The sequence below is a fragment of the Ranitomeya imitator genome, chromosome 4 (genome assembly GCF_032444005.1).
Source record: "Ranitomeya imitator isolate aRanImi1 chromosome 4, aRanImi1.pri, whole genome shotgun sequence".
Classification (NCBI taxonomy): Eukaryota; Metazoa; Chordata; class Amphibia; order Anura; family Dendrobatidae; genus Ranitomeya; species Ranitomeya imitator.
The window spans coordinates 432394304-432419033 of record NC_091285.1 but is presented as its reverse complement, the minus strand read 5'-3'; the positions used below and the strand labels follow the sequence as shown (position 1 = coordinate 432419033).

General features: G+C 42.9%; 1 protein-coding gene across 1 annotated transcript in view; it reads left to right on the top strand.

Moving 5' to 3' along the window:
• The window catches only part of SLC28A1 (solute carrier family 28 member 1), a 200717-nt gene that overhangs the window by 70301 nt on the left and 105686 nt on the right, over positions 1-24730 (top strand). Inside the window, exons 3-4 of the mRNA XM_069765557.1 lie at positions 2270-2382; positions 15195-15286. Of these exons, the coding sequence (XP_069621658.1) occupies positions 2270-2382; positions 15195-15286 (205 nt within the window). The remainder of the gene's footprint in view (positions 1-2269; positions 2383-15194; positions 15287-24730) is intronic.

Here is a 24730-nt window from a genome sequence, read left to right as displayed (position 1 = left end):
CAAAACTACAAATTTTTTCCAATATTGAGTATAAGCACCACTCACAGTTATATGCCTTGACATGCTCTCAGTGAGGATAGTAATGGTTTTCTGAGAAATGTTCTTCTACTCTGAATGCACTTGGGTAAATCATCAGGCTCCACAGCAGTTCCCTGAGCAATGGCGTCCCTTATGTGCTTGATGGGAAAAATCTGAACACGCTGTGGCTATGGCTATGGTAGCATGGGCTGGTCACCATAGTACAAGCAACATGTGGCCTGGTTGTAAAGTTTCTACACTGTGACATGCACATACTAGTGGTCGGATGGACACAGTGGTTGATTCGCTTTAATCATGAGGGAGGCATTGGGAAACTAGTGAACCTCAGAAGAAAAATCTGTGACCTGACTCAACTGCAATGACTATCGGTTGCTGTTTTTGAATGGTGGCTACACAGCCATTTCACTACGGCCTAAGAGCTTTTCCTCAACATTAAGACAATAGTTCAATAAAAGGCATCATTTAAAAAAAACCTAAAATTCTTTAAAAAAACAACTTTTAACTGTTCATTTTTTAAACCAAATCAAGATTCAACTTTGTGATTAAAAAAATTAATAATAATTTGACTCTAACTTCAAACTCTCTAAATGCAGACTATAAGTGGATGATTTTATAATGGATGTTTTTTTAACTAAACATAGAGAAATGGTAATGTGCCTGAATAATTTGATGTTACTAAGCTCCTAAAGCCTCATTCGGACATTCATGAAACACTGTCCAAGTACAGACCATGATGTATGGACTGGCCACGGGTCTCCTTACCTGAACTCTAGAGCTTCATATAAGTTCAGGTCAGGAGACCCATGGCCAGTCCATGCATCACACTGGGATGGCTGTGGTAGAGGTAAGAAAGTAAAGTTAAGATATTTTATCTGATAATGTTATGTCTTATCCCTGGATATACTATAACATTATAATTGGTGGAGGTCTAACCATACCTGAGCAGGAAAATGTTAATAGGAACCAGCAGAGATCAACTCATCCCCATGCTCTTCAGTCTAAAATTGCCTCTACACTGAAAGATTATCGTGAATGAGCGTTCGTAAGAACACCTGTTGCACTATAATCTTGCAGTCTACACGGGCTGTTGATCATCTGATGAATGAGCAAAACACTTTTTCAACAGGTAAAATGAGCTTTTGGTTTTCATAAAAGATAATCGTTCTTGTTAAAGCATCATCTTGACAAGAACAAGTGACAGCTTATGTGTACTGAGTAGTGTTGAGCATTCCGATACCGCAAGTATCGGGTATCGGCCGATACTTGCGGTATCGGAATTCCGATACCGAGATCCGATATTTTTGTGATATCGGGTATCGGTATCGGAAGTGTAAAATAAAGAATTAAAATAAAAAATATTGTTATATTCACCTCTCCGGCGGCCCCTGGACATCAGCGGGAGGATCCGGCGTCCGGCACGGCTTCTTTCTTCAAAATGCGCGCCTTCAGGACCTGTGGAATGACGTCCCGGCTTCTGATTGGTCGCGTGCCGCCCATGTGACCGCCACGCGACCAATCAGAAGCCGCGACGTCATTCCTCAGCTAAAGTCCTAGAATGAGCGCCTTCTAGGACCTGAGGAATGACGTCGCGGCTTCTGATTGGTCGCGTGGCGGTCACATGGGCGGCACGCGACCAATCAGAAGCCGGGACGTCATTCCACAGGTCCTGAAGGCGCGCATTTTGAAGAAAGAAGCCGTGCCGGACGCCGGATCCTCCCGCTGATGTCCAGGGGCCGCCGGAGAGGTGAATATAACAATATTTTTTATTTTAATTCTTTATTTTACACTTTAATATGGATCCCAGGGCCTGAAGGAGAGTTTCCTCTCCTTCAGACCCTGGGATCCATGAGGATACATTCCGATACTTGATGTCCCATTGACTTGTATTGGTATCGGATATCGGTATCGGCGATATCCGATATTTTTCGGGTATCGGCCGATACTATCCGATACCGATACTTTCAAGTATCGGACGGTATCGCTCAACACTAGTACTGAGCGATTTCTTGCAGATCATTCATTGCACACCGTTAACCGCTGTCTGCCTGTATAAATAGGCTATTAAATGACCACGAATAGGTAAATATCTATCAATCTGAGGTCATATTATCAGGTAATGTAAACCCAGCGTGAGGGCTTGTGATGGTCCAAACCATTAATTTAATTGTATTCCATAACCTGATGCATATGCTTTGTACCTATTTATTTTATTTTGTTTTGTGTTTATAAGGTAAATTATGAAAACCATGATGATGTTGAGATTGGCAAAAATATAAAAGATAAGTTTTATGATGATGTTGGAATCAGCAATAAGAAAAGTAAAAATCAATCAAATTTTTTAAGGTAAGAATACAAGCATAACTTCTATATGTTTCCTATGTAACTATTGAAATCGAATTGCATATTTAACCTCATCACACTGCGGCCATTTGTGTACATATTCAATGTATATATTATTTTCTGCCGTAGCACCTTATCAGTAGCCCTAGTCTATACAACATTTAAACAGTTTTCTCTATTTCAAGTTTTTATGTTGATGTATGTGTGTTTTTTTTAACTAATTATATTAATAAATATACATTTTTACTTTTTAGGCTTAGTACTTCTTTATCCTTGTAGTTCTTTTCGAATTTTTTGAAGTGCCCTATTATCTTCATAGCCTACCCTTTTAGCATTTTGATTGTTAGGGGTAGTTCCTTGCTGTAATGCACAGTCATCCCCTGCCGGGTATGGGGCGTTCTCGCTGCGTAAGACCACTCCATACACTTGCTTCCGACATGCGCTGTAAATAAACAATGCATGTTGTGAAGGGGTTAATAACCAGTATAAGGTAAGCAGACAGCTGTGAACTGATATTAATGGACTGGGAAGATGCATGGATATTGGCCCCTTCCCAGACTATTAAGACCAGTCCCTAGCTGTCTGCTTTCCCTTAGCTAGTTATGAAAAATGAGGGGGATCCCACAACTTTTTTTTCTTTTCTTTATTTATTAGCTAAAATCAAGTACAGAAAACTACACATGCAAAACACTGATGACATATATCACTGGCATCTATCTGTCTATCTAGCTAAAAAAAAACAAAAGCAGCACTCCATTAAATGAATTAAACAAACTGTAGTTTAATAGCCCATTCGGGCTTGGCAACATTTCAGTTCTGTAGAGAACCTTTCTCAAGTTCTCTCCATACGGAAAAGTTGCTGAGCCCCAATAGGCTATTAACCCCTTCACCCACGGAGCTTTTTTTGGTTTTGTGTTTTCATTTTTCGCTCCCCTCCTTCCCAGACCCATAACTTTTTGATTTTTCCATCAATATGTCCATGTGAGGGCTTATTTTTTGCAGGACAAGTTGTACTTTTGAATGACTCCATGGGTTTTACCATGTCGTGTACTAGAAAATGGAAAAAAGTGCGGTGAAATTGCAAAAAAATTGCAATCCCACACTTGTTCTTTGTTTGGCTTTTTTGCTAGGTTCACTAAATGCTCAAACTGACCTGCCATTGTGATTCTCCAGGTCATTATGAGTTCATAGAGTCCAAACATATCTAGGTTCTTTTTTATCTAAGTGGTGAAAAGAAATTCCAAACCTTGCTAAAAAAAAAAATTGTACAATTTTCCGATACCCGTAGCATCTCTATTTTTCGTGATCTTGGGCTATGTGAGGGCTTATTGCTTTTTGCATGCCAAGCTGACAATTTTAATTATACCATTTTGGTGTAGGAACGATCTTTTGATCCCCTGTTATTGCACTTTAATGCAATGTCGCGGCGACCAAAAAAAACGTAATTCTGGCGTTTTGACTTTTTTTTTTATTGCTACACCATTTAATGATCAGGTTAATCCTTTTTTTATTGCTAGAATGGGCAATTCTGAATGTGGCGATACCAAATATGAGTATGTTTAATTTTTTTAATTTTTATTCTGAATGGGGCAAAAGGTGGGTGATTTGAACTGTAAGGGTATGTTTCCGCGTCAAAAACGCAGCGTCCAGATGTTCCAGCATAGTGGAGGGATTTCATGAAATCCCGTCTCCACTATGCATTAAAAAACGCATGCGGCAGACCTGCGGAAATGGACATGCGGCGCATCTTTTCAGAATGCAGCATGTCCTTCCAGTGCAGAAACAACACAAGAACAATGCAGGTGACCTGCCAGTGACCTCAGGTGCAGATTTCGTCAGGATTTTTTTCTGCATAAAATTCTGACCAAATCCTGATGCAATCCTGAATGTGGACACATACCCTTATATTTTTTTATTTTGTTATATTTTTAAAAATATTTTTCTTTAACTTTTGGCATGCTTCAATAGTCTCCATAGGAGACTAGAAGCTGCCATAGCCCGATCGGCTCAATTACATAGAGGCGATGATCAACTCGCCTCTATGTAGCTGAATTGCTGACTTGCTATCAACAGGGTGGCACTCATAGCAATCCGCCACTGACAACCATAGAGGTCTCATGGAGACCTCTGGTTGTCATGCCGACGAACCGATGACCACCGATCACGTGACGGCGGTCATCGGTGCAAGTATTTCCGTCCCGATGGCCGGAAGCGTGATTTAAATGCCGCTGCAAGACTTTGACAGCGCCATTTAACTAGTTAAAAGCCGCAAGTGGATCGTTATTCCACCCGTGGTTCAAAACAGCTGACATGTCCCAGAAAAGATATGGGCTCACTGCCGGAGCCCACATCAAAGCGGGGGATACTGACATTGGCATACTATTATGCCCGATGTCAGTAAGGGGTTAAACAACAATGATTCTAATTCCTTAAACGGTGTGCAGCTTTTACTTTTTGAGCTATCTGGAGGATTGGAAATTGCCTGGAAGATTTGCACCCATTTTAACTTTTTTTCTGCTTGCTTGTGCTGCTTCTTTTTTCTTTTTCTGTCTATCTATCTATCTATCTATCTATCTATCTATCTAACTACCGTATATACTCGAGTATAAGCCGAGATTTTCAGCCCCCAAAAAATGGGCTGAAAGTGCCCCTGTCGGCTTATACTCGAGTCATGGAAGGTGGGGGGGTCGGCGGGTGAGGGGGAGCGACGCCCGTGAAATACACGCCTGCTCCTGGCACGGTCCCCGCATGTCCCATGGTCTTCGGGCAAGGCAGCTTCTTCCCCTGTTCAGCGGTCACTTGTACCGCTCATTAAAGATATGAATATGGATTCCACTCCCATAGGGGTGGAGCCGCATATTCATTACTGTAATGAGTGGTGCCACGTGACCGCTCACTAGAGAAAGAAGCTGCTGCTCCCGGAGATGTGGGACATGCAGGGACCGCTGTTGTGAATTCTGTTATCGAACTCCCTCCTGTGGTCATGAATGGTACTTCGGTGAGTTCTGTCCATGGACTCCCTCTGGTGGCTGTGAGTGGAGCTGCTGCTTCTGAGGTTCCTTCCACAGGTGACGTAGCTTATTCTTTGGCTGGCTGCTCTATTTAACTCCACTCAGATCGTTACTCTATGCCAGCTGTCAATGTTCTTGTACTGGTTCAGTTGCTCTTGGATCTTTCGGGTGACTTGTCTACTCCAGCAGAAGCTAAGTCCCTGCTAGTTTATTATTTGTTCATTGTTTTCTTGTCCAGCTGGCTATCATGATTTTTCCTTGCTAGCTGGAAGCTCTGGGATGCAGAGTGGCACCTCCGCACCGTGAGTCGGTGCGGAGGTCTTTTTGCACACTCTGCGTGGTCTTTTGTAGTTTTTTGTGCTGACCGCAAAGATACCTTTCCTATCCTCAGTCTGTTTAGTTAGTCTGGCCTCCCTTTGCTGAAACTTGTTTCATTCCTGTGTTTGTGACTTTCATCTTAACTCACAGTCAATATATGTGGGGGGCTGCCTTTTCCTTTGGGGAATTTCTCTGAGGCAAGGTAGGCTTTATTTTCTATCTCTAGGGCTAGTTAGCTCTTACGCTGTGAAGAGGCATCTAGGCCTGTTAGGTACGCTCCACGGCTATTTCTAGTGTGTGTGATAGGATTAGGGGTTGCGGTCAGCAGAGCTCCCACTTCCCAGAGCTTGTTCTTGTTAGTTTAACCATCAGGTCATTCCAGGTGCTCCTAACCACCAGGTCCATAACAGTACAGCTGGCCCAAAGTATTAATGCATCTCAATAGAGGGATAAGAGAAGTTCTGAGACCATTTTTTTTTCTCTGCAGTGTGTTTTGTCTTTCTTTTCCCCTTAACATCTGGGTGGTTCAGGACACAGGTGTAGATATGGACATTCAAGGTCTGTCCTCTTGTGTGGATCATCTCACTGCAAGGGTACAAAACATTCAAGATTTTGTGGTTCAGAATCCTATGTTAGAGCCTAGAATTCCAATTCCTGATTTGTTTTCTGGGGATAGATTCATGATTGTATATTTGGATGATATTTTGGTCTTTTCGGATGATTGGGAGTCTCATGTAAAGCAGGTCAGAATGGTGTTCCAGGTCCTTCGTGCGAATTCCTTGTTTGTGAAGGGGTCAAAGTGTCTCTTTGGAGTTCAGAAGGTTTCATTTTTGGGTTTCATTTTTTCCCCTTCTACTATCGAGATGGACCCTGTTAAAGTTCAGGCCATTTATGATTGGACTCAGCCGACATCTGTGAAGAGTCTGCAGAAGTTCCTGGGCTTTGCTAATTTTTACCGTCGCTTCATCGCTAATTTTTCTAGTGTGGCTAAACCGTTGACTGATTTGACCAAGAAAGGTGCTGATGTTGTTAATTGGTCATCTGCGGCTGTAGAAGGCTTTTCAGGAGTTGAAGCGTCGTTTTTCTTCTGCCCCTGTGTTGTGCCAGCCAGATGTTTTGCTCCCGTTTCAGGTCGAGGTTGATGCATCTGAGATTGGAGCAGAGGCTGTTTTGTCGCAAAGAAGTTCTGATGGCTCGGTGATGAAACCATGTGCCTTCTTTTCTAGAAAGTTCTCGCCTGCTGAGCGCAATTATGATGTTGGCAATCGAGAGTTGTTGGCCAAACCGAACGAACTAATCTGACTTTGGAAACATATCTGAGATGCTTTGTTTCTGCCGATCAGGATGATTGGATGTCCTTCTTGCCTTTGGCTGAGTTCGCCCTTAATAATCGGGCCAGCTCGGCTACTTTGGTTTCGCCGTTTTTCTGTAATTCTGGTTTTCATCCTCGTTTCTCTTCAGGGCAGGTTGAGCCTTCGGACTGTCCTGGTGTGGATACTGTGGTGGACAGGTTGCAGCAGATTTGGACTCATGTGGTGGACAATTTGACATTGTCCCAGGAGAAGGCTCAACGTTTCGCTAACCGCCGGCGCTGTGTTGGTCCCCGACTTCGTGTTGGGGATTTGGTTTGGTTGTCGTCTCGTTATGTTCCTATGAAGGTTTCCTCTCCTAAGTTTAAGCCTCGTTTCATTGGTCCGTATAAGATTTCTGAAGTTCTTAATCCTGTGTCATTTCGTTTGGCCCTTCCAGCTTCTTTTGCCATCCATAATGTGTTCCATAGGTCGTTATTGCGGAGATACGTGGCGCCTATGGTTCCCTCCGTTGATCCTCCTGCCCCGGTGTTGGTCGAGGGGGAGTTGGAGTATGTGGTGGAAAAGATTTTGGATTCTCGTATTTCGAGACGGAAACTCCAGTACCTGGTCAAGTGGAAGGGTTATGGTCAGGAAGATAATCCCTGGGTTTTTGCCTCTGATGTTCATGCTGCCGATCTAGTTCGTGCCTTTCATTTGGCTCGTCCTAATCGGCCTGGAGGCTCTGGTGAGGGTTCGGTGACCCCTCCTCAAGGGGGGGTACTGTTGTGAATTCTGTTATTGAACTCCCTCCTGTGGTCATGAATGGTACTTCGGCGAGTTCTGTCCATGGACTCCCTCTGGTGGCTGTGAGTGGAGCTGCTGCTTCTGAGGTTCCTTCCACAGGTGATGTAGCTTATTCTTTGGCTGGCTGCTCTATTTATCTCCACTCAGATCGTTACTCTATGCCAGCTGTCAATGTTCTTGTACTGGTTCAGTTGCTCTTGGATCTTTCAGGTGACCTGTCTACTCCAGCAGAAGCTAAGTCCCTGCTAGTTTATTATTTGTTCATTGTTTTCTTGTCCAGCTGGCTATCATGATTTTTCCTTGCTGGCTGGAAGCTCTGGGATGCAGAGTGGCACCTCCGCACCGTGAGTCGGTGCGGAGGTCTTTTTGCACACTCTGCGTGGTCTTTTGTAGTTTTTTGTGCTGACCGCAAAGATACCTTTCCTATCCTCAGTCTGTTTAGTTAGTCTGGCCTCCCTTTGCTGAAACTTGTTTCATTCCTGTGTTTGTGACTTTCATCTTAACTCACAGTCAATATATGTGGGGGGCTGCCTTTTCCTTTGGGGAATTTCTCTGAGGCAAGGTAGGCTTTATTTTCTATCTCTAGGGCTAGTTAGCTCTTACGCTGTGAAGAGGCATCTAGGCCTGTTAGGTACGCTCCACGGCTATTTCTAGTGTGTGTGATAGGATTAGGGGTTGCGGTCAGCAGAGCTCCCACTTCCCAGAGCTTGTTCTTGTTAGTTTAACCATCAGGTCATTCCAGGTGCTCCTAACCACCAGGTCCATAACAGACCGCGTCCGGAGCGCTGGGAGCAGGTGAGTATTTCATATTCACCTTTCCGCGTTCCACTGCCGCCCCGTCTTACGCGTCATCTGTGCTGACAGTTCAGGTCAGAGGGCGCGATGACGTATTAGTGTGCTTGCCGCCCTCTGCCTGAACAGTCAGTGCAGAGAGACGGGACGCTGAGGAGCAGCGAGCAGCGACAAGAGGTGAGTATGTAATTTATTTTTTTTAGTGCAGCAGCAGCATTACATGTGGCTATATGGAGCATCTATGGGGCCATAAAGAACTGCATGGAGCATTATATGGGGCATCTATGGGGCCTCAACTGCATGGAGCATTATATGGGGCATCTATGGGGCCTTAACTGCATGGAGCATTATATGGAGCATTATATGGGGCCATAAATAACTGCATGGAGCATTATATGGGGTATCTATGGGGCCATAACTGCATGGAGCATTTTATGGGGCATCTATGGAGACATAAAGAACTGAATGGAGCATTATATGGGGCATCTTATGGGGCCATAAAGAACTGCATGAAGCATTATATGGGGTATATTTGTATATGGAGTATCTTATGGGGCCATAATGAACTGTATGGAGCATTATATGGGGCCTATTTTGTATGGAGCATCTTATGAGGCCACAATGAACTGTATGTGGCATTATATGGGGCTCCTGATTCAATATGGATATTCAAAAATACTTAACCTACTGATGTCTCAATTAATTTTACTTTTATTGGAATCTATTTTTATTTTTGACTATTACCGGTAGCTGCTGCATTTTCCACCCTAGGCTTATACTCGAGTCAATAAGTTTTCCCAGTTTTTGTTGCAAAATTAGGGGGGTCGGCTTATACTCGGGTCAAGTTATACTCGAGTATATACGGTATCTATCTATCTATCTATCTATCTATCTACTTAAATACAGTAGGAAAAATAAGTATTTGATACCCTGCCGATTTTTCAAGTTTTCCCACCTACAAAGAATGGAAAGGTCTGTACTTTTTATCGTAGGTACACTTCAACTGTGAGAGACAGAATCTAAAAATAAAACCAGAAAATCACAATGTATGAGTTTTAAATAATTAAATTGCATTTTATTGCATGAAATAAGTATTTGATCACCTATCAGCCAGCAAGAATTCTGGCTCTCACAGGCCTGTTATTTTTTGATTAAGAAACCCTCCAACTCTGCACTCATTACCTGTATTAATGGCATCTGTTTGAACTTGTCACCTGAATAAAAGACACCTGTCCACACACTCAATCAATCACATATCAACTTCTCCACCATAGCCAAGACCAAAGAGCTGTCTAAGGACAACAGTGACAAAATTGAAGACCTGCACAATTCTTGGATGGGCTACAGGACAATAGGCAGGCAGCTTGGTGAGAATGCAACAACTTCTGGCGCAATTATTAGAAAATGGAAGAAATGCAAGATGACTGTCAATCTTCCTCGGAAGCACCTGGTCAATGACCTGAAGAGAGCTGGGACGACAGTCTCAAACATTACTGTTAGTAACACATTACGCCGTCATGAATTAGAATCTTGCAGGGCAAAGTCCTTATGCTCACGCAAAAACATATCCAGGCCCGTTTGAAGATCGCCAATGACCATCTGCATGATCTAGAGAAGACATGGGAGACGGTCATGTGGTCAGATGAGACCAAAATAAAACTTTTTGGTATCAACTCCACTCGCCGTGTTTGGAGGAAGAAGAAGGATAAGTACAACCCCAAGAACACTGTCCCAACCTTGAAGCACGGTGGGAGAAATATCATACTTTGGGGGTGCTTTTCTGCAAAAGGGAGGATGGATGTGGTCATATATCGCAAGATTTTGGCCAACAATCTCTTTTGCTCAGTAAGAGTATTGAAGATGGATTGTGGCTGGGTCATCCAGCATCACAATGACCCTGATGAATGAAACACTGATGAATAGCCGTCCGTATTTTTATATAAGAGAAAATCACTAATGTCTGAAAGAAGCCTTAGGCCGGTGTCACACTACCATGTTTTACGGACGTAAGAGAGGTGCTGAAAATACGGATTGCATACGGTACAATGCTTCTCTATGCCCCAGCTCCTATCAGCCGTATTTTACTGATCCGTATTATACGGTCTTCTACGGCCCTAGAAAATCGCAGCATGCTGCGTTTGTCACTGTATTGCGCAAAAAATACGCCAATGAAAGTCTATGGGGGCCAGAAAAATACGGATTACACACGGACCAGCAGTGTGACTTGCGAGAAATACGCAGCAGTGTTAGAGAGAAAAGCCGGCAATTCAGTGCGGTGCACAGTAAAATCACACTGACAGGTTAGAATAGAATAGGTAGAATAAATGTGTACACATAGAATAGGTGTATATATATATATATATGTCATTGAGACACATATATGTATATATATTAATATTTCATACAGCGCTAGATAGCTTAAAAGCCGGTAATTCAATTGCCGGATTTTGCTATCTCCTTCCTAAACCCGACAAGATATGAGACATGGTTTACATACAGTAAACCATGTCATATCCCCATTTTTTTTTGCATATTCCACACTACTAATGTTAGTAGTGTGTATGTGCAAAATTTGGGCGCTCTAACTATTAAATTAAAGGGTTAAATGGCGGAAAAAATTGGCGTGGGCTCCCGTGCAATTTTCTCCGCCAGAGTAGTAAAGCCAGTGACTGAGGGCAGATATTAATAGCCTGGAGAGGGTCCATGGTTATTGCCCCCCCTGGCTAAAAACATCTGCCCCCAGCCATCCCAGAAAAGGCACATCTGGAAGATGCGCCTATTCTGGCACTTGGCCACTCTCTTCCCATTCCCGTGTAGCGGTGGGATATGGGGTAATGAAGGGTTAATGTCACCTTGCTATTGTAAGGCGACATTAAGCCAGATTAATAATGGAGAGGCGTCAATTATGACACCTATCCATTATAATCCAATAGTCTGAAATGGTTAAAAAAAACACAAACACATTATTAAAAAGTCTTTTAATGAAATAAAAACACAGGTTGTTGGAATATTTTATTATCCTGGTAATCCACCTGAAGACCCTCGCTCTGTAACAAAGGAAAAATAAAAAAACAACAATATATCATACCTTCCGATGATCTGTCACGTCCCACGATGTAAATCCATCTGAAGGGGTTAATTTTTTTTACAGGCAAGAGCTCTGCTATAATGCAGCTGTGCTCCTGCCAGTAAAACCCCAGTGAATGAATGTAAAGTAGGTCAATGACCTGTAGTTACCTTCATTCGTGGTGATGCGCCCTCTGCTGGTTGTCCTCATATGAACTCGAGCCTGGGAACTTTTCTGATTTTTTCCCACGCTCGAGGGCCATCCAGCAGAGGGCGCATCACCGCGAATGAAGGTAACTACAGGTCATTGACCTACTTTACATTCATTCGCTGGGGTTTTACTGGCAGGAGCACAGCTGCATTATAGCAGATATAGCAATTTTTTCCGCAATTTAACCCTTTAATTTAATAGCTAGAGCGCCCAAATTTTGCACATACACACTACTAACATTAGTAGTGTGGAATATGCAAAAAAAATGGGGATATGACATGGTTTACTGTATGTAAACCATGTCTCATATCATGTCGGGTTTAGGAAGGAGATAGCAAAAGCCCGCAATTGAATTACAGGCTTTTAAGCTATCTCGCGCTGGATGAAATATTAATATATATACATATATGTGTCTACTGACATATATATATATACATATATATATATAGAGACAGTATATATGTTGTTACGATTTTTTGAGAACATGGATCCATTGTATGTCCGTATGTCGGTTTTGCAAGCCTGCGAGAAAATCTCGCAGTATGGATGCCATACGGATTACATACGGAGGATGCCATGCGCAAAATACGCTGACACACCCTGCCTACGGAGGAGATATGGACAACTATTTTGGGGACTTTTCTGCATATTACGGCCGTAAATTATGGACCGTATTTTTATACGCTGAGTGTGACGCCGGCCTTAGTCTTAGGCCACATTCAGATGTTCAGTATTTGGTCAGTATGTGTAAGCCAAAGCCAGGAGTGGAACAATCAGAGGAAAAGTATAACAGAAACATATGCACCACTTATGTATTTATCACCCACTCCTAGTTTGGGCTTACAAATAATGATGTATAAAACTGACCAAATACTGAATGTGGGAACGTAGCCTAAAGTTAAATTGTTCACCAATTGTTAAGGATTCCAAGCAGGACCGTGAATGGAGCTTTGGGTTAAAATACACACTCAGTAGCTCAGTAGCCATCCAAAATAAAGAAAGCAACGCAGTTGGAGCGTTATTTTACTTTTTCTGTAGATTAGATTGATATGTAAGCTACAAAATGGTATTAAAAAATGGTCATACAGCAAACTTTATTTATTGTGCAGATTCTTAACCCCTTACCGACCTCCGCCGTACTAGTACAGCGGAGGTCGGATCCCCTGCTTCGATGTTGGCTTCGGCTCTGAGCCCACTTCAAAGCTGGGACATGTCAGCTGTTTTGAACAGCTGACATGAGCCCGCAATAGCGGCAGGTGAAATCGCTATTCACCTGCCGCTATTAGCTAGTTAAATGCCGCTGTCAAATGCTGACAGCGGCATTTAACCAGTGCTTCCGGATGCGCGGCCGGAAATGAGCGCTCCCCTCCTTCCCAGAGCAATAACTTTTTTATTTTTCCATCAATTTGGCCATGTGATGGCTTATTTTTTGCGGGACAAGTTGTACTTTTGAACGACATCATTGTTTTGGCATGTTATGTACTAGAAACCAGGAAAAAAAATTCTAAGTGCGATGAAATTGCAAAAGAAGTGCAATCCCACGCTGGTTTTTTGTTTGGCTTTTCTGTTAGGTTCACTAAATGCTAAAACTGACCTGCCATTTTGATTTTCCAGGTCATTACGAGTTCATAGACACCAAACATGTCTAGGTTTTGTTTTATCTAAGTGGTAAAAAAAAAATCTAAACTTTGCTAAAAAAACAAATAAATAAAACACAATTTTCCGATACCCATAGCGTCTCCATTTTTCGTGATCTGGGGTCAGGTGAGGGCTTATTTTTTGCATGCCGATAAAACTTTTTTAATGATACCATTTTGGTGCAGATACGTTCTTTCAATCGCCCGTTATTACATTTTAATTATGTCATGGCGACCAAAAAAACGTAATTCTGGCGTTTCAAATTTTTTTCACGCTACGCCGTTTAGAGATCAGGTTTATCCTTTTTTTCATTGATAGATCGGGCGATTCTGAACACGGCAATACCAAATATGTGTAGGTTTGATTTTATTTTTGTTTTATTTTCAATGGGGCTAAAGGGGGTGATTTAAACTTTCATATTTTTTTATTTTTTTCATATTTTTTAAAACATTTTTTTTTTACTTTTGCCATGCTTCAATAGCCTCCATGGGAGGCTATAAGCTGGCACAACTCGATTGGCTTTGCTACATAGGAGCGATCGTCAGATCGCCCCTATGTAGTAGATTTACTGCATTGCCATGAGCGCCGACCAGAGGGTGGCGCTCATAGCAATCCGGCATCAACAACCATAGAGTTCTCAAGGAGACCTCAGGTTGTCATGCCAACGCATCGCTGATCCGGGTCGGCGATGCGCTCATTTCCGGCCGGTTGTTAAATGCATTTGACAGTGGCATTTAACTAGTTAATAGCGGCGGGTGAATTGCGATTTACATAGTAACATAGTAACATAGTTAGTAAGGCCGAAAAAAGACATTTGTCCATCCAGTTCAGCCTATATTCCATCATAATAAATCCCCAGATCTACGTCCTTCTACAGAACCTAATAATTGTATGATATGATATTTCACCCGCTGCTATTGCGCGCACATGTCAGCTGTACAAAACAGCTGACATGTCCCAGCTTTGATGCAGGCTCACCGCCGGAGCCCACATCAAAGCAGGGGATCCGACCTCCGCTGTACTAGTACTGCGGAGGTTGTGATCTGCTTTTTTTTCTAAAAAATTAAACAACTGAATGAACATCCTCCAAGGCCGGTGATTCCAAAATTTTTGCCAGGGGTTGTAAAAGTGTTCGTAATGAGACCAAAGCTAAAAGCTGTTTGTTAATCACATTCAGGTCAACTGTGCTCCATGTGAATGTTTGTCCATACATAAGATGTTAATGTGTGCAAAACTGTAAAGCGCTAAAGAATATGTTAGCGCTGTATAAAAATAAAGATTATTATTATTATTATGTCTCACACTGAGCCTGTTCTAAGCTATTGTGGGGGGTGTTCTTTCCCTTGCTTATTATTGTGAGCGTTTGAAAGAGATAGAATTATACACTCACATTGAACTGCCCACTTAGTTGTAACATAAATTACCTGTTTAGGGGCCAAATACTTTGATCACCAACATCTCTGTAACATAGAGGCGAAACACACAAAAGTGTTTCATTCTGCTCTGCATCTACTATTACATTGTGTGTCCAGTTCAACATGAAACATTTGGTGAAAGGTCCTCATTAAATTAAAACTTTCAGCGAGCTCTACATTCTCATCGCTTAAAGTTTAATACAGATTTAGCAATTACCATCACATCTTCATTTTTTAACATACTACTTTTTATTCCATATGTACCTAGCAAAGTAGCTGAACCATATGACAAAGCTGCAGAGTTCAGCAAGAAGCATTCACGTGTTCTGAAATACATTATCATTGGAATCCTTTGTGCAGGTAAGATCTAATTTCGTATACAAGTAAAAATGCTAGGTGTCTCCTGAAATCATTGCACTAAAGATTTATGTAGGTAAGTTTTTTTTGTTCAAGGAGTATATTAACTTTTTAGAAATTTACACTTTTAGTGAATATGGGATTTTGACTCGCAGTCAAAGCCGATTCATCAAACTGTATTTTGCAGAATTTTAGCTCAAAATGTTTGTGAAACTATAGTTGTGCTAAAAGTTTGCAACTTTTGAGATCTTTACACCACATCTGTCCAGCCCCACTATCTTTTTGAAAAGTAGGCAGAAATTAGCAGGGAAGGGACGAAGTCGAGTACTACCAGAAAATTCATCATAATATACACTGTGGCGCCAATCACTACCGAAATATACTCCTTTTGACTGGAATACATTTGTCACTGTGATGCACAGGAGCTGATACCAATACAGTCATGGCCGAAAGTGTTGGCACCCTTGAAGTTGTTTCAGAAAATGAAGAATTTCTCCCAGAGGTTTATTGCAATTACACATGTTTTTTTATACACATTTATTTCCTTTTGTGTGTAGTGCAAAAACACAAAAAAAAACAGAGAGGAAAAAACCGCAAATTGACATAGTTTCACACAAAACTCCAAAAATGGGCTGGACAAAATTGTTGGCACCCTCAACTTAATTTTCTTGCACACCCTTTGGAATTAGGAGTGGGTGCCTCACTCACTGGGAGAACTACACAGGTATAGCGTTCATTTGCTCACAGGCATTATGTGTATCTTGCTGCCACTACCCATTCATTGTGTTGTGTACGTGTTTCCACTATATTATTACCATTAGTATTTACCCTTGCTATGTATTTAAAATTTAGTTAGATACTATATAGAACCACATATGGATGTTATCTCTTTTTATATTTATACCATACATATGGGGACATTATAATACTACTTTTGGACCCATTTGTGACTTTCAGCATTGGTATTTTCTTGCACCGAGGTGCCATACATAGCTGGAATTATCTACTTGAGCATACATTTCAGTGGTGCTACTCTAACCTTATACTGAGATATACGAACATACATACCTTGATGATACATCTGATTTTTGGCACTATAACATTGTTTTGCGATATTTGAACATACATACATGGAGAATGCATTTCACTTTTGGTACTTTATTTCTGTATTGAGGGATATGAACGTACAGACCGTGTGAATGCAATTTTTGGTACTATAAATTGCGACATATATACTTTGAGCATACCTTTTACCTTTCAGCTTAAGGCCGGGATCACACTTGCAAGAAACTCGCACGAGTCTCGCATCTCAATACACGGCGTCGGCACTACCACTGGCACTCGGAACTGGACCCTACGGCTGCATGTATTTCTATGCAGCTGAGCGCTCCGGTCCGAGTGCCGGCGACAGTGCCTTGTATTGAGATACGAGACTTGTGCGAGTTTCTCACAAGTGTGATCCCGGCCTTACACTACAGTACTGCATTGATCCATATCAACCCACTTACCTTGCATACCTGTGTAACATGCTTTGTCCAGTCATACATTTATTTTTAGACATGTGATTTTATTATCTTTTTATAGTTGTCTGTTTACACTTTATGTGATGTTTACGCATTTAATTACGATTGTATAGGTGGGAATCTTTCTTTGATTGGTTTTGGTGTTTTTGCAAAGTTATGTGTCCGTCAGATATATGTATAATTCATGGCACTTTTTGTCTTTGACCTGTTTAGCTAGATCTTACATACAGTATTTTTTGGACGATAAGATGCACTGGACCATAAAATGCACCTAGGTTTTAGAGTTTGAAATTAGGAAAAAAAATTGAAGCAAAAAAATGTGGTCAATTCTGTACTTAATATCCCCTATCCTGGTATGCATGGTTCCTCATCCCTATCCTGGTATGCATGGCCCCCTCATCCCTATCCTGGTATGCATGGCCCCATCCCTATTCTTGTATGCAGGGCCCCTATCTCATCCTAGTATACATGGCACCAGCCCTATCCTGGTATGCATGGCCCCTTCCCTATCCTTGTATGCAGGGCTCCCATCTCATCCTAGCATACATGGCCCCATCCCTATCCTGGTACACAGGTCCCCCATCTTGTCCTAGTATGCAGGCCCCCATCCTTATCCTCCATGCCCAGAGAGGTGAATATTCATTTCTCTTAAGTAGTAGCACACGTGACCGCCTGGCAGCTGCAGTAAGGCTACGGCTGACACTGTGCGTGCTACTGAAGAGCAATGAATACTCACTGCTCTCTGCACACACATTTGCAGCATGCAGAGCAGTAAGTATTCCGGCAGCTGACCTTCAGCTTGCAAGCATATGACATCTCTGCCATGCGCTGCTTACAAGCATAAAGCAGCTGCTGGCATCGGAATAAGATGCTGCGTGGGAGCGTCGGGAAGGTAAGTGTAATGTTTGCTTTTCTAATGTTTTCCAATGGGGCCGTGGGCATGGAATGCAGTGAATATTCATTTCTCCTTAGCAGCGGGCACAGGAAATAGCCGCAGCCGGCTCCTGCCTCTGTGACCTGCTGCTTCGCAGATGCAGATCCCCCACCTCCACCATTGCCAGAGCTGTACATCCAGACTATAAGACGCATCCCCCATTTTCCTACACATTTTTGGAGGAAAAAAGTGTGTCTTATAGTCCAAAAAATGTGGTTTATTATTTACATAGTTCAGGTTTGCTGTGTAACACCCTTTGGAATAAATAACTGCAATCAATCACTTCCTATAACCATCAACAAGTTTTTTATACCTCTCAACTGGAATTTTGGACTATTCTTCTTTTGGAAACTGCTCCAGGTCTCTCATATTTGAAGGGTGCCTTCTCCCAACAGCAATTTTAAAATATCTCCACAAGTGTTCAATGGGATTTAGATCTGTACTCATTGCTGGCCACTTCAGAACTCTCCAGCACTTTATCTGCATCTATTTCTGGGTGTTTCCTGAAGTATGTTTGAGGTCATTGTCCTACTGGAAGACCTATGACCTAGGATAGAAACTAAGCTTTCTGACACTGGGCACTACATTGCGATCCCAAATCCTTTGGTAGCCTTCAGATTTCATGATGCTTTGCACACAGTAAAGGCACCCAGTGCTAGAGGCAGCTAAACAACCCCAAAACATCTTTGAACCTCCAGAATATTTGATTTTAGATACTGTGTTCATTTATTTTGTAGGTCTCATTCAGTTTTCAGTAAGCGGTATCATGTTGTGCTTTGCCAAACAGCTTTATCTTTATCTATCCACAAGATGCTTTCCCAGAAGAATTTTGGCTTACTCAAGTCCATTTTGGAAAACTGCAGTCTAGCTTTTTCATGATTCTTTGTCACCAGAGGTGTTCTCCCGGGTCTTCTGCCATAGCGTTCAATTTCATTCAAATTTTGACAAATAGTTTGTGCTGACATTGATGCACCCTGAACCTGCAGGGCAGCTTGAAAGTCTTTGGTACTTCAATGGGGCTGCTTATCCAACATCCAGACTATCCTACGTTGCAACCTTTCATTAATTTTTCTCTGCCATTCACATCCAGGGAGATTAGCTATAGTGCCATGGGTTGTTATTTTCTTGATTATGTTGCACACCATGGACAAAGAAACAACAATATCACCGGAGATGGACTTGTAACGTTGAGATTGTTGATATTTTTCAATAATGTTGGTTCTCAAGTCCTCAGACAATTTTATTCTCCTCCTTCTGTTCTTTATGCTTAGTGTGTCAAACACAGACAGAAAACACAAACATTAAGTCAACTTCTACCCTTTTTATCCAGTTCCAGATTTTCACATTGCTTACACCTGTTACTTTCCACAGGTGAGTTTGAATGAGCATCACAGTGTTTGACACAAAGTTGTTTACCCACAATTTGGGAAAAGTGCCAAAAAATGTTTTCCATGTTTGTGAAATTACACCGGGGAATATAAGTATTTTATATACTGCTGATTTTGCAAGTTTTCCCACCTACAAATAATTGAAGGGTCTGTAATTTATATCGCAGGTACACTTCAACTGAGAGAAACAGAATCTAAAAATGAAAAAACAGAAAATCATTTAGTATGATTTTTAAATAATAAAATTGCATTTTGTTGCATGAAATAAGTATTTGATTACCTACTAACCAGCTCTGACAGACCTGTTAATATTTCTTTAAGAAGCCCTCCTACTCTGCACAATTTGTTACCTGTATAAATGACACGTGTCCACACACTCAATCACACTCCAACATCTCCTACATGGCCAAGGCCAAAGAGCTGTCTAACGACACCAGGGGCAAAAATGTAGACCTGCACAAGGCTGGGATGAGCTACAGGACAATAGGCAAGCAGCTTGGTGAGACGGTAACAACTATTGACAACTCAGTTATTTGAAAATGGAAGAAACACAAGATGAGTTTTAATCTTCCTGGGTCTGGGGCTCCATGCAAGTAATCAGCACAAAACTACACAGGCAGTATCTGCATCAGAGTGCAGCGGGCAGTATCTGCATCAGAGTGCAGCAGGCAGGATTTGCACCAGAGTGCAGCAGGGACTGGTATGCAACCTTACACAACATAGACTGCAAACAGGAAAGTTGCTCAGGCACCTCCCCAGTGGAGAGGAAGCAATATATACATAATGCCTCTCAACCATTGACTGGGGAGGAAATAGCAAGTGCACACGCTGGCCCTTTAAGAGGGTGGGAGTGCACGCGCGCGTGCCCTAAGGACATGGCTAGAGGACCATCTAGAATCATGCAGAGCATGGGGAAGGGAAGAACTTTCCACAGCACGGGTGAGTGAAGTGACATGCCAGAGACCCTGCCTGTCAGAACAGGGATTCAGCGTGGTGCTAACAGTAACATACTACTTAAAATCCTACTGGGCACACAAGGTCCCTCTGACCATGCCAGCACATGTTCAGGCCCATTTGAAGATCACCAATGACCATCTGGATGATCCAGTGGAGGCATGAGAGAATGTCATGTGGTCAGATGAGACCAAAATAGAACATTTTGGTGTCAACTCCACTCTACTCTCGTGTTTAGAGGAAGAAGAAGGATGAATAGAACCCTAAGAACACCGTCCAATCCATGAAGCATGGTGGGGAAAACGTCATACTTGGGGCTGCTTTTCTGCAAAGAGGACAGGACAACTGCACCATATTGAAGGGAGGATGGATGGGGTCATGCAAGATTTAGGCCAACAACCTCCTTCCCTCAGTAAGAGCATTGAAAATGGGTCGTGGCTGGATCCTCCAGCATGACAATGACCCAAAACACACAGCCCGGGCTCTGTAATAAGCATTTCATGGCCCTAGAGTGGCCTATCCAGTTTTCAGACCTGAACCCAATAGAAAATTTTGGAATGGAGCTGAAACTCAATGTTGCCCAGTGACAACCCCAAAATCTAAAAGATCTGAATAAGATCTGTATGGAGGAGTGGGCCAAAATCCCTGCTGCAGTGTGTGCAAACTTGGTCAAGAACAACAGGTAGCGTCTGACTTCTGTAATTCGAAACAAAGGTTTCTGTACCAAATATTAAGTTCTGTTTTTCCATTGTATCAAATATTTATTTCATGCAATAAAATGCAAATGAATTATGCAAAAATCATACAGCGTAATTTTCAGTATTTTTTTAAGATTCTGTATCTCACAGAATAAAATAAAATAAAAATTACGGACCTCTCCATTCAAAATGACGCATTGTGACGGAAAAAGAAAGACGGAAGTGTGGAAGAGGCCTAACAATACATGTGTAATTACAATAAATTTTCTGGGAGTAATACTTCATTTTCTGTAACAATTTCAAGGGGGCCAACACTTTTGGGCATGCCTGTATATGTTCTTTGTGTGTATTGGAACAATACAAAAAAGCAGAGAGAAAAAAGGCAAATTGGATATCATTTCGCACAAAATCCCCAAAGCGGGCTGGACAAAATTGTTGGCACCCTCAACTTAATATTTGGTTGCATACCTTTGAAATAACTAACAAGCTTCTTAAAAAGAACTCACAACCTTTGGCCTTGACTGTACATTAAGAGGCGCATGCCCCCCTATGACTTGGGCACATCTTACTCCAGTGCATTCTTCATCAACACTGGCATGCTAAATGCCAGCATTGGTGATAAACTATATTGATTTTTTTACTTCTTTTTGAGAATGATATGATCGTCATGAATTAGTAGTTTGGTTCTGGCGTGATTTCTCTCAGCCAATCAACTTGTCAGTAAGTCCATTTTCTCAGAGTTGCCTCCCAAGTAGTTTGGAATTTGATGAGCCTTTCAGTTAGTGCAGTAATATCCACTACACAATATTAACCCCTTAGCGACCGCCGATACGCCTTTTAACGGCGGCCGCTAAGGGTACTTAAACCACAGCGCCGTTAATTAACGGCGATGTGGAAAAAGTCAATAGTGCCCCCCAGAGGCCGATTTTCTCCGGGGTCTCGGTTGCCGGGGGTAGCCGAGACCCCAGAGAACATGATTCGGGGGGTTTTTAACCCACCCCGCATTTGCGATCGCCGGTAATTAACCGTTTACCGGCGATCGCAAAAAAAACAAAAACGCAATTTCTTTTTAATTTCTCTGTCCTCCGATGTGATCGCACATCGGAGGACAGAGAAAAGGGGTCCCAGGTGGCCCCCCAATACTCACCTAGCTCCCCCGATGCTCCTCGTGTCTCCCGGTGGGCGCCGCCATCTTCAAAATGGCGGGCGCATGCGCAGTGCACCCGCCGGCCGGCCCCGGGAGAATCTTTGGGGTCTCGGCTGCCGGGGGTAGCCGAGACCCCAAAGAGCATGATCGGGGTCGGTTTTACCGACCCCTGTTTTGCGATCGCCGGTAATTAACTCTTTACCGGCGACCGCAAAAAAAAAAAGTAAAGTGTAATTCTCTGTCCTCTGATGTGATCGCACATCAGAGGACAGAGAAATAGGGGGATTCGGGGACCCTACAATACTCACCTGTGTCCCTGGATCCTCTTGCTGCTCCTCCTCGCCGCCGGCAGAAGAACATGGCGGACGCATGCCCAGTGCGCCCGCCATCTGTCTCCATCTGCCGGCCGGCAGGAGAACAGCAGTTGGGGCTAAAATTAGGGTTAGGGTTAGGGGTAGGGTTAGGGTTAGGGGTAGGGTTAGGTTAGGGTTAGGGGTAGGGTTAGGGGTAGGGTTAGGGTTAGGGGTAGGGTTAGGGTTAGGGGTAGGGTTAGGGGTAGGGTTAGGGGTAGGGTTAGGGGTAGGGTTAGGGTTAGGGTTAGGGGTAGGGTTAGGGCTAGGGTTAGGGCTAGGGTTAGGGCTAGGGTTGGGGCTAAATTTAGGGTTAGGGTTGGGCCTAAATTTAGGGTTAGGCTTCTTTCACACTTACGTCGGTACGGGGCCGTCACAATGCGTCGGCCCGACATACCGACGCACGTTGTGAAAATTGTGCACAACGTGGGCAGCAGCTGTAGTTTTTCAACGCATCCGCTGCCCAATCTATGTCCTGGGGAGGAGGGGGCGGAGTTACGGCCACGCATGCGTGGTCAGAAATGGCGGATGCGACGTACAAAAAAAACGTTTCATTGAATGTTTTTTTGTGCCGACGGTCCGCCAAAACACAACTGATCCAGTGCACGACGGACGCGACGTGTGGCCATCCGTCACGATCCGTCGGCAATACAAGTCTTTGGGCAAAAAACGCATCCTGCGGGCACATTTGCAGGATCCGTTTCTTGTCCAAAACGGCGGATTGCGACAGAATGCCAAACGACGCAAGTGTGAAAGTAGCCTTAGGGCTAGGGTTAGGGTTGGGGCTAAAGTTAGGGCTAGGGTTGGGGCTAAAGTTAGGGTTAGAGCTGGGATTAGGGTTAGGGTTTGGATTAGGGTTGGTATTACGGTTAGGGTTGGCATTAGGGTTACGCTTGGGATTAGGGTTAGGTTTGGGATTAGGGTTAAGGTTAGGGTTGTGATTAGGGGTGTATTGGGATTAGGGTTAGGTTTGAGGTTAGGGTTGAGATTAGGATTAGGGGTGTGTTGGATTTAGGGTTTTGATTAGGGTTATGGTTAGGGTTGACATTAGGGTTGTTTTGGGGTAAGGGTTGTGATTATGGTTAGGGTTAGTGATTAGGATTATGGATCAGGTTGGGATTAGGGTTAGGGGTGTGTTGGGGTTAGGGTTGGAGCTAGAATTGGGGGGTTTCCACTGTTTAGGTACATCAGGGGGTCTCCAAACACGACAGCCAATTTTGCGCTCAAAAAGTCAAATGGTGCTCCCTCCCTTCTGAGCTCTGCCGTGCGCCCAAACAGTGGGTTACCCCCACAAATGGGGCATCAGCGTACTCGGGATAAATTGGACAACAACTTCTGGGGTCCAATTTCTCTTGTTACCCTTGTGAAAATAAAAACTTGGGGGCTACAATATCTTTTTTGTGAAAAAAAAAATATTTTTTATTTTCACGACTCTGCATTCTAAACTTCTGTGAAGCACTTGGGCATTCAAAGTTCTCACCACACATCTAGATAAGTTCCTTGGGGGGTCTAGTTTCCAAAATGGGGTCACTTATGGGGGGTTACTACAGTTTAGGTACATCAGGGGCTCTGCAATCGCAACATAATGCCCACAGACCATTCTATCAAAGTCTGCATTCCAAAAAGGCGCTCCTTCCCTTCCGAGCTCTGCCGTGCGCCCAAACAGTGGTTTACCCCCACATATGGCACATCAGCGTACTCGGGATAAATTGGACAACAACTATTGCAGTCCAATTTCTCCTGTTACCCTTGTGAAAATAAAAACTTGGGGGCTACAATATCTTTTTTGTGGAAAAAAAAATATTTTTTATTTTCATGACTCTGCATTCTAAACTTCTGTGAAGCACTTGGGCATTCAAAGTTCTCACCACACATCTAGATAAGTTCCTTGGGGGGTCTAGTTTCCAAAATTGGGTCACTTGTGGGGGGTTACTACAGTTTAGGTACATCAGGGGCTCTGCAATCGCAACATAATACCCGCAGACCATTCTATTAAAGTCTGCATTCCAAAAAGGCGCTCCTTCCCTTCCGAGCTCTGCCGTGCGCCCAAACAGTGGTTTACCCCCACATATGGGGTACCAGCATACTCAGGACAAATTGGACAACAACTTTTGGGGTCCAATTTCTCTTGTTACCCTTGTGAAAATAAAAACTTCGGGGCTAAAAAATCTTTTTTGTGGAAAAAAAAATATTTTTTATTTTCACGGCTCTGCATTATAAACTTCTGTGAAGCACTTGGGCATTCAAGGTTCTCACCACACATCTAGATAAGTTCCATGGGGGGTCTAGTTTCCAAAATGGGGTCACTTGTGGGGGATTTCTACTGTTTAGGCACATCAGGGGCTCTCCAAACGCGACATGGCGTCCGATCTCAATTCCAGCGAATTCTACATTGAAAAAGTAAAACGGCACTCTTTCTCTTCCAAGCTCTGCGGTGCGCCCAAACAGTGGTT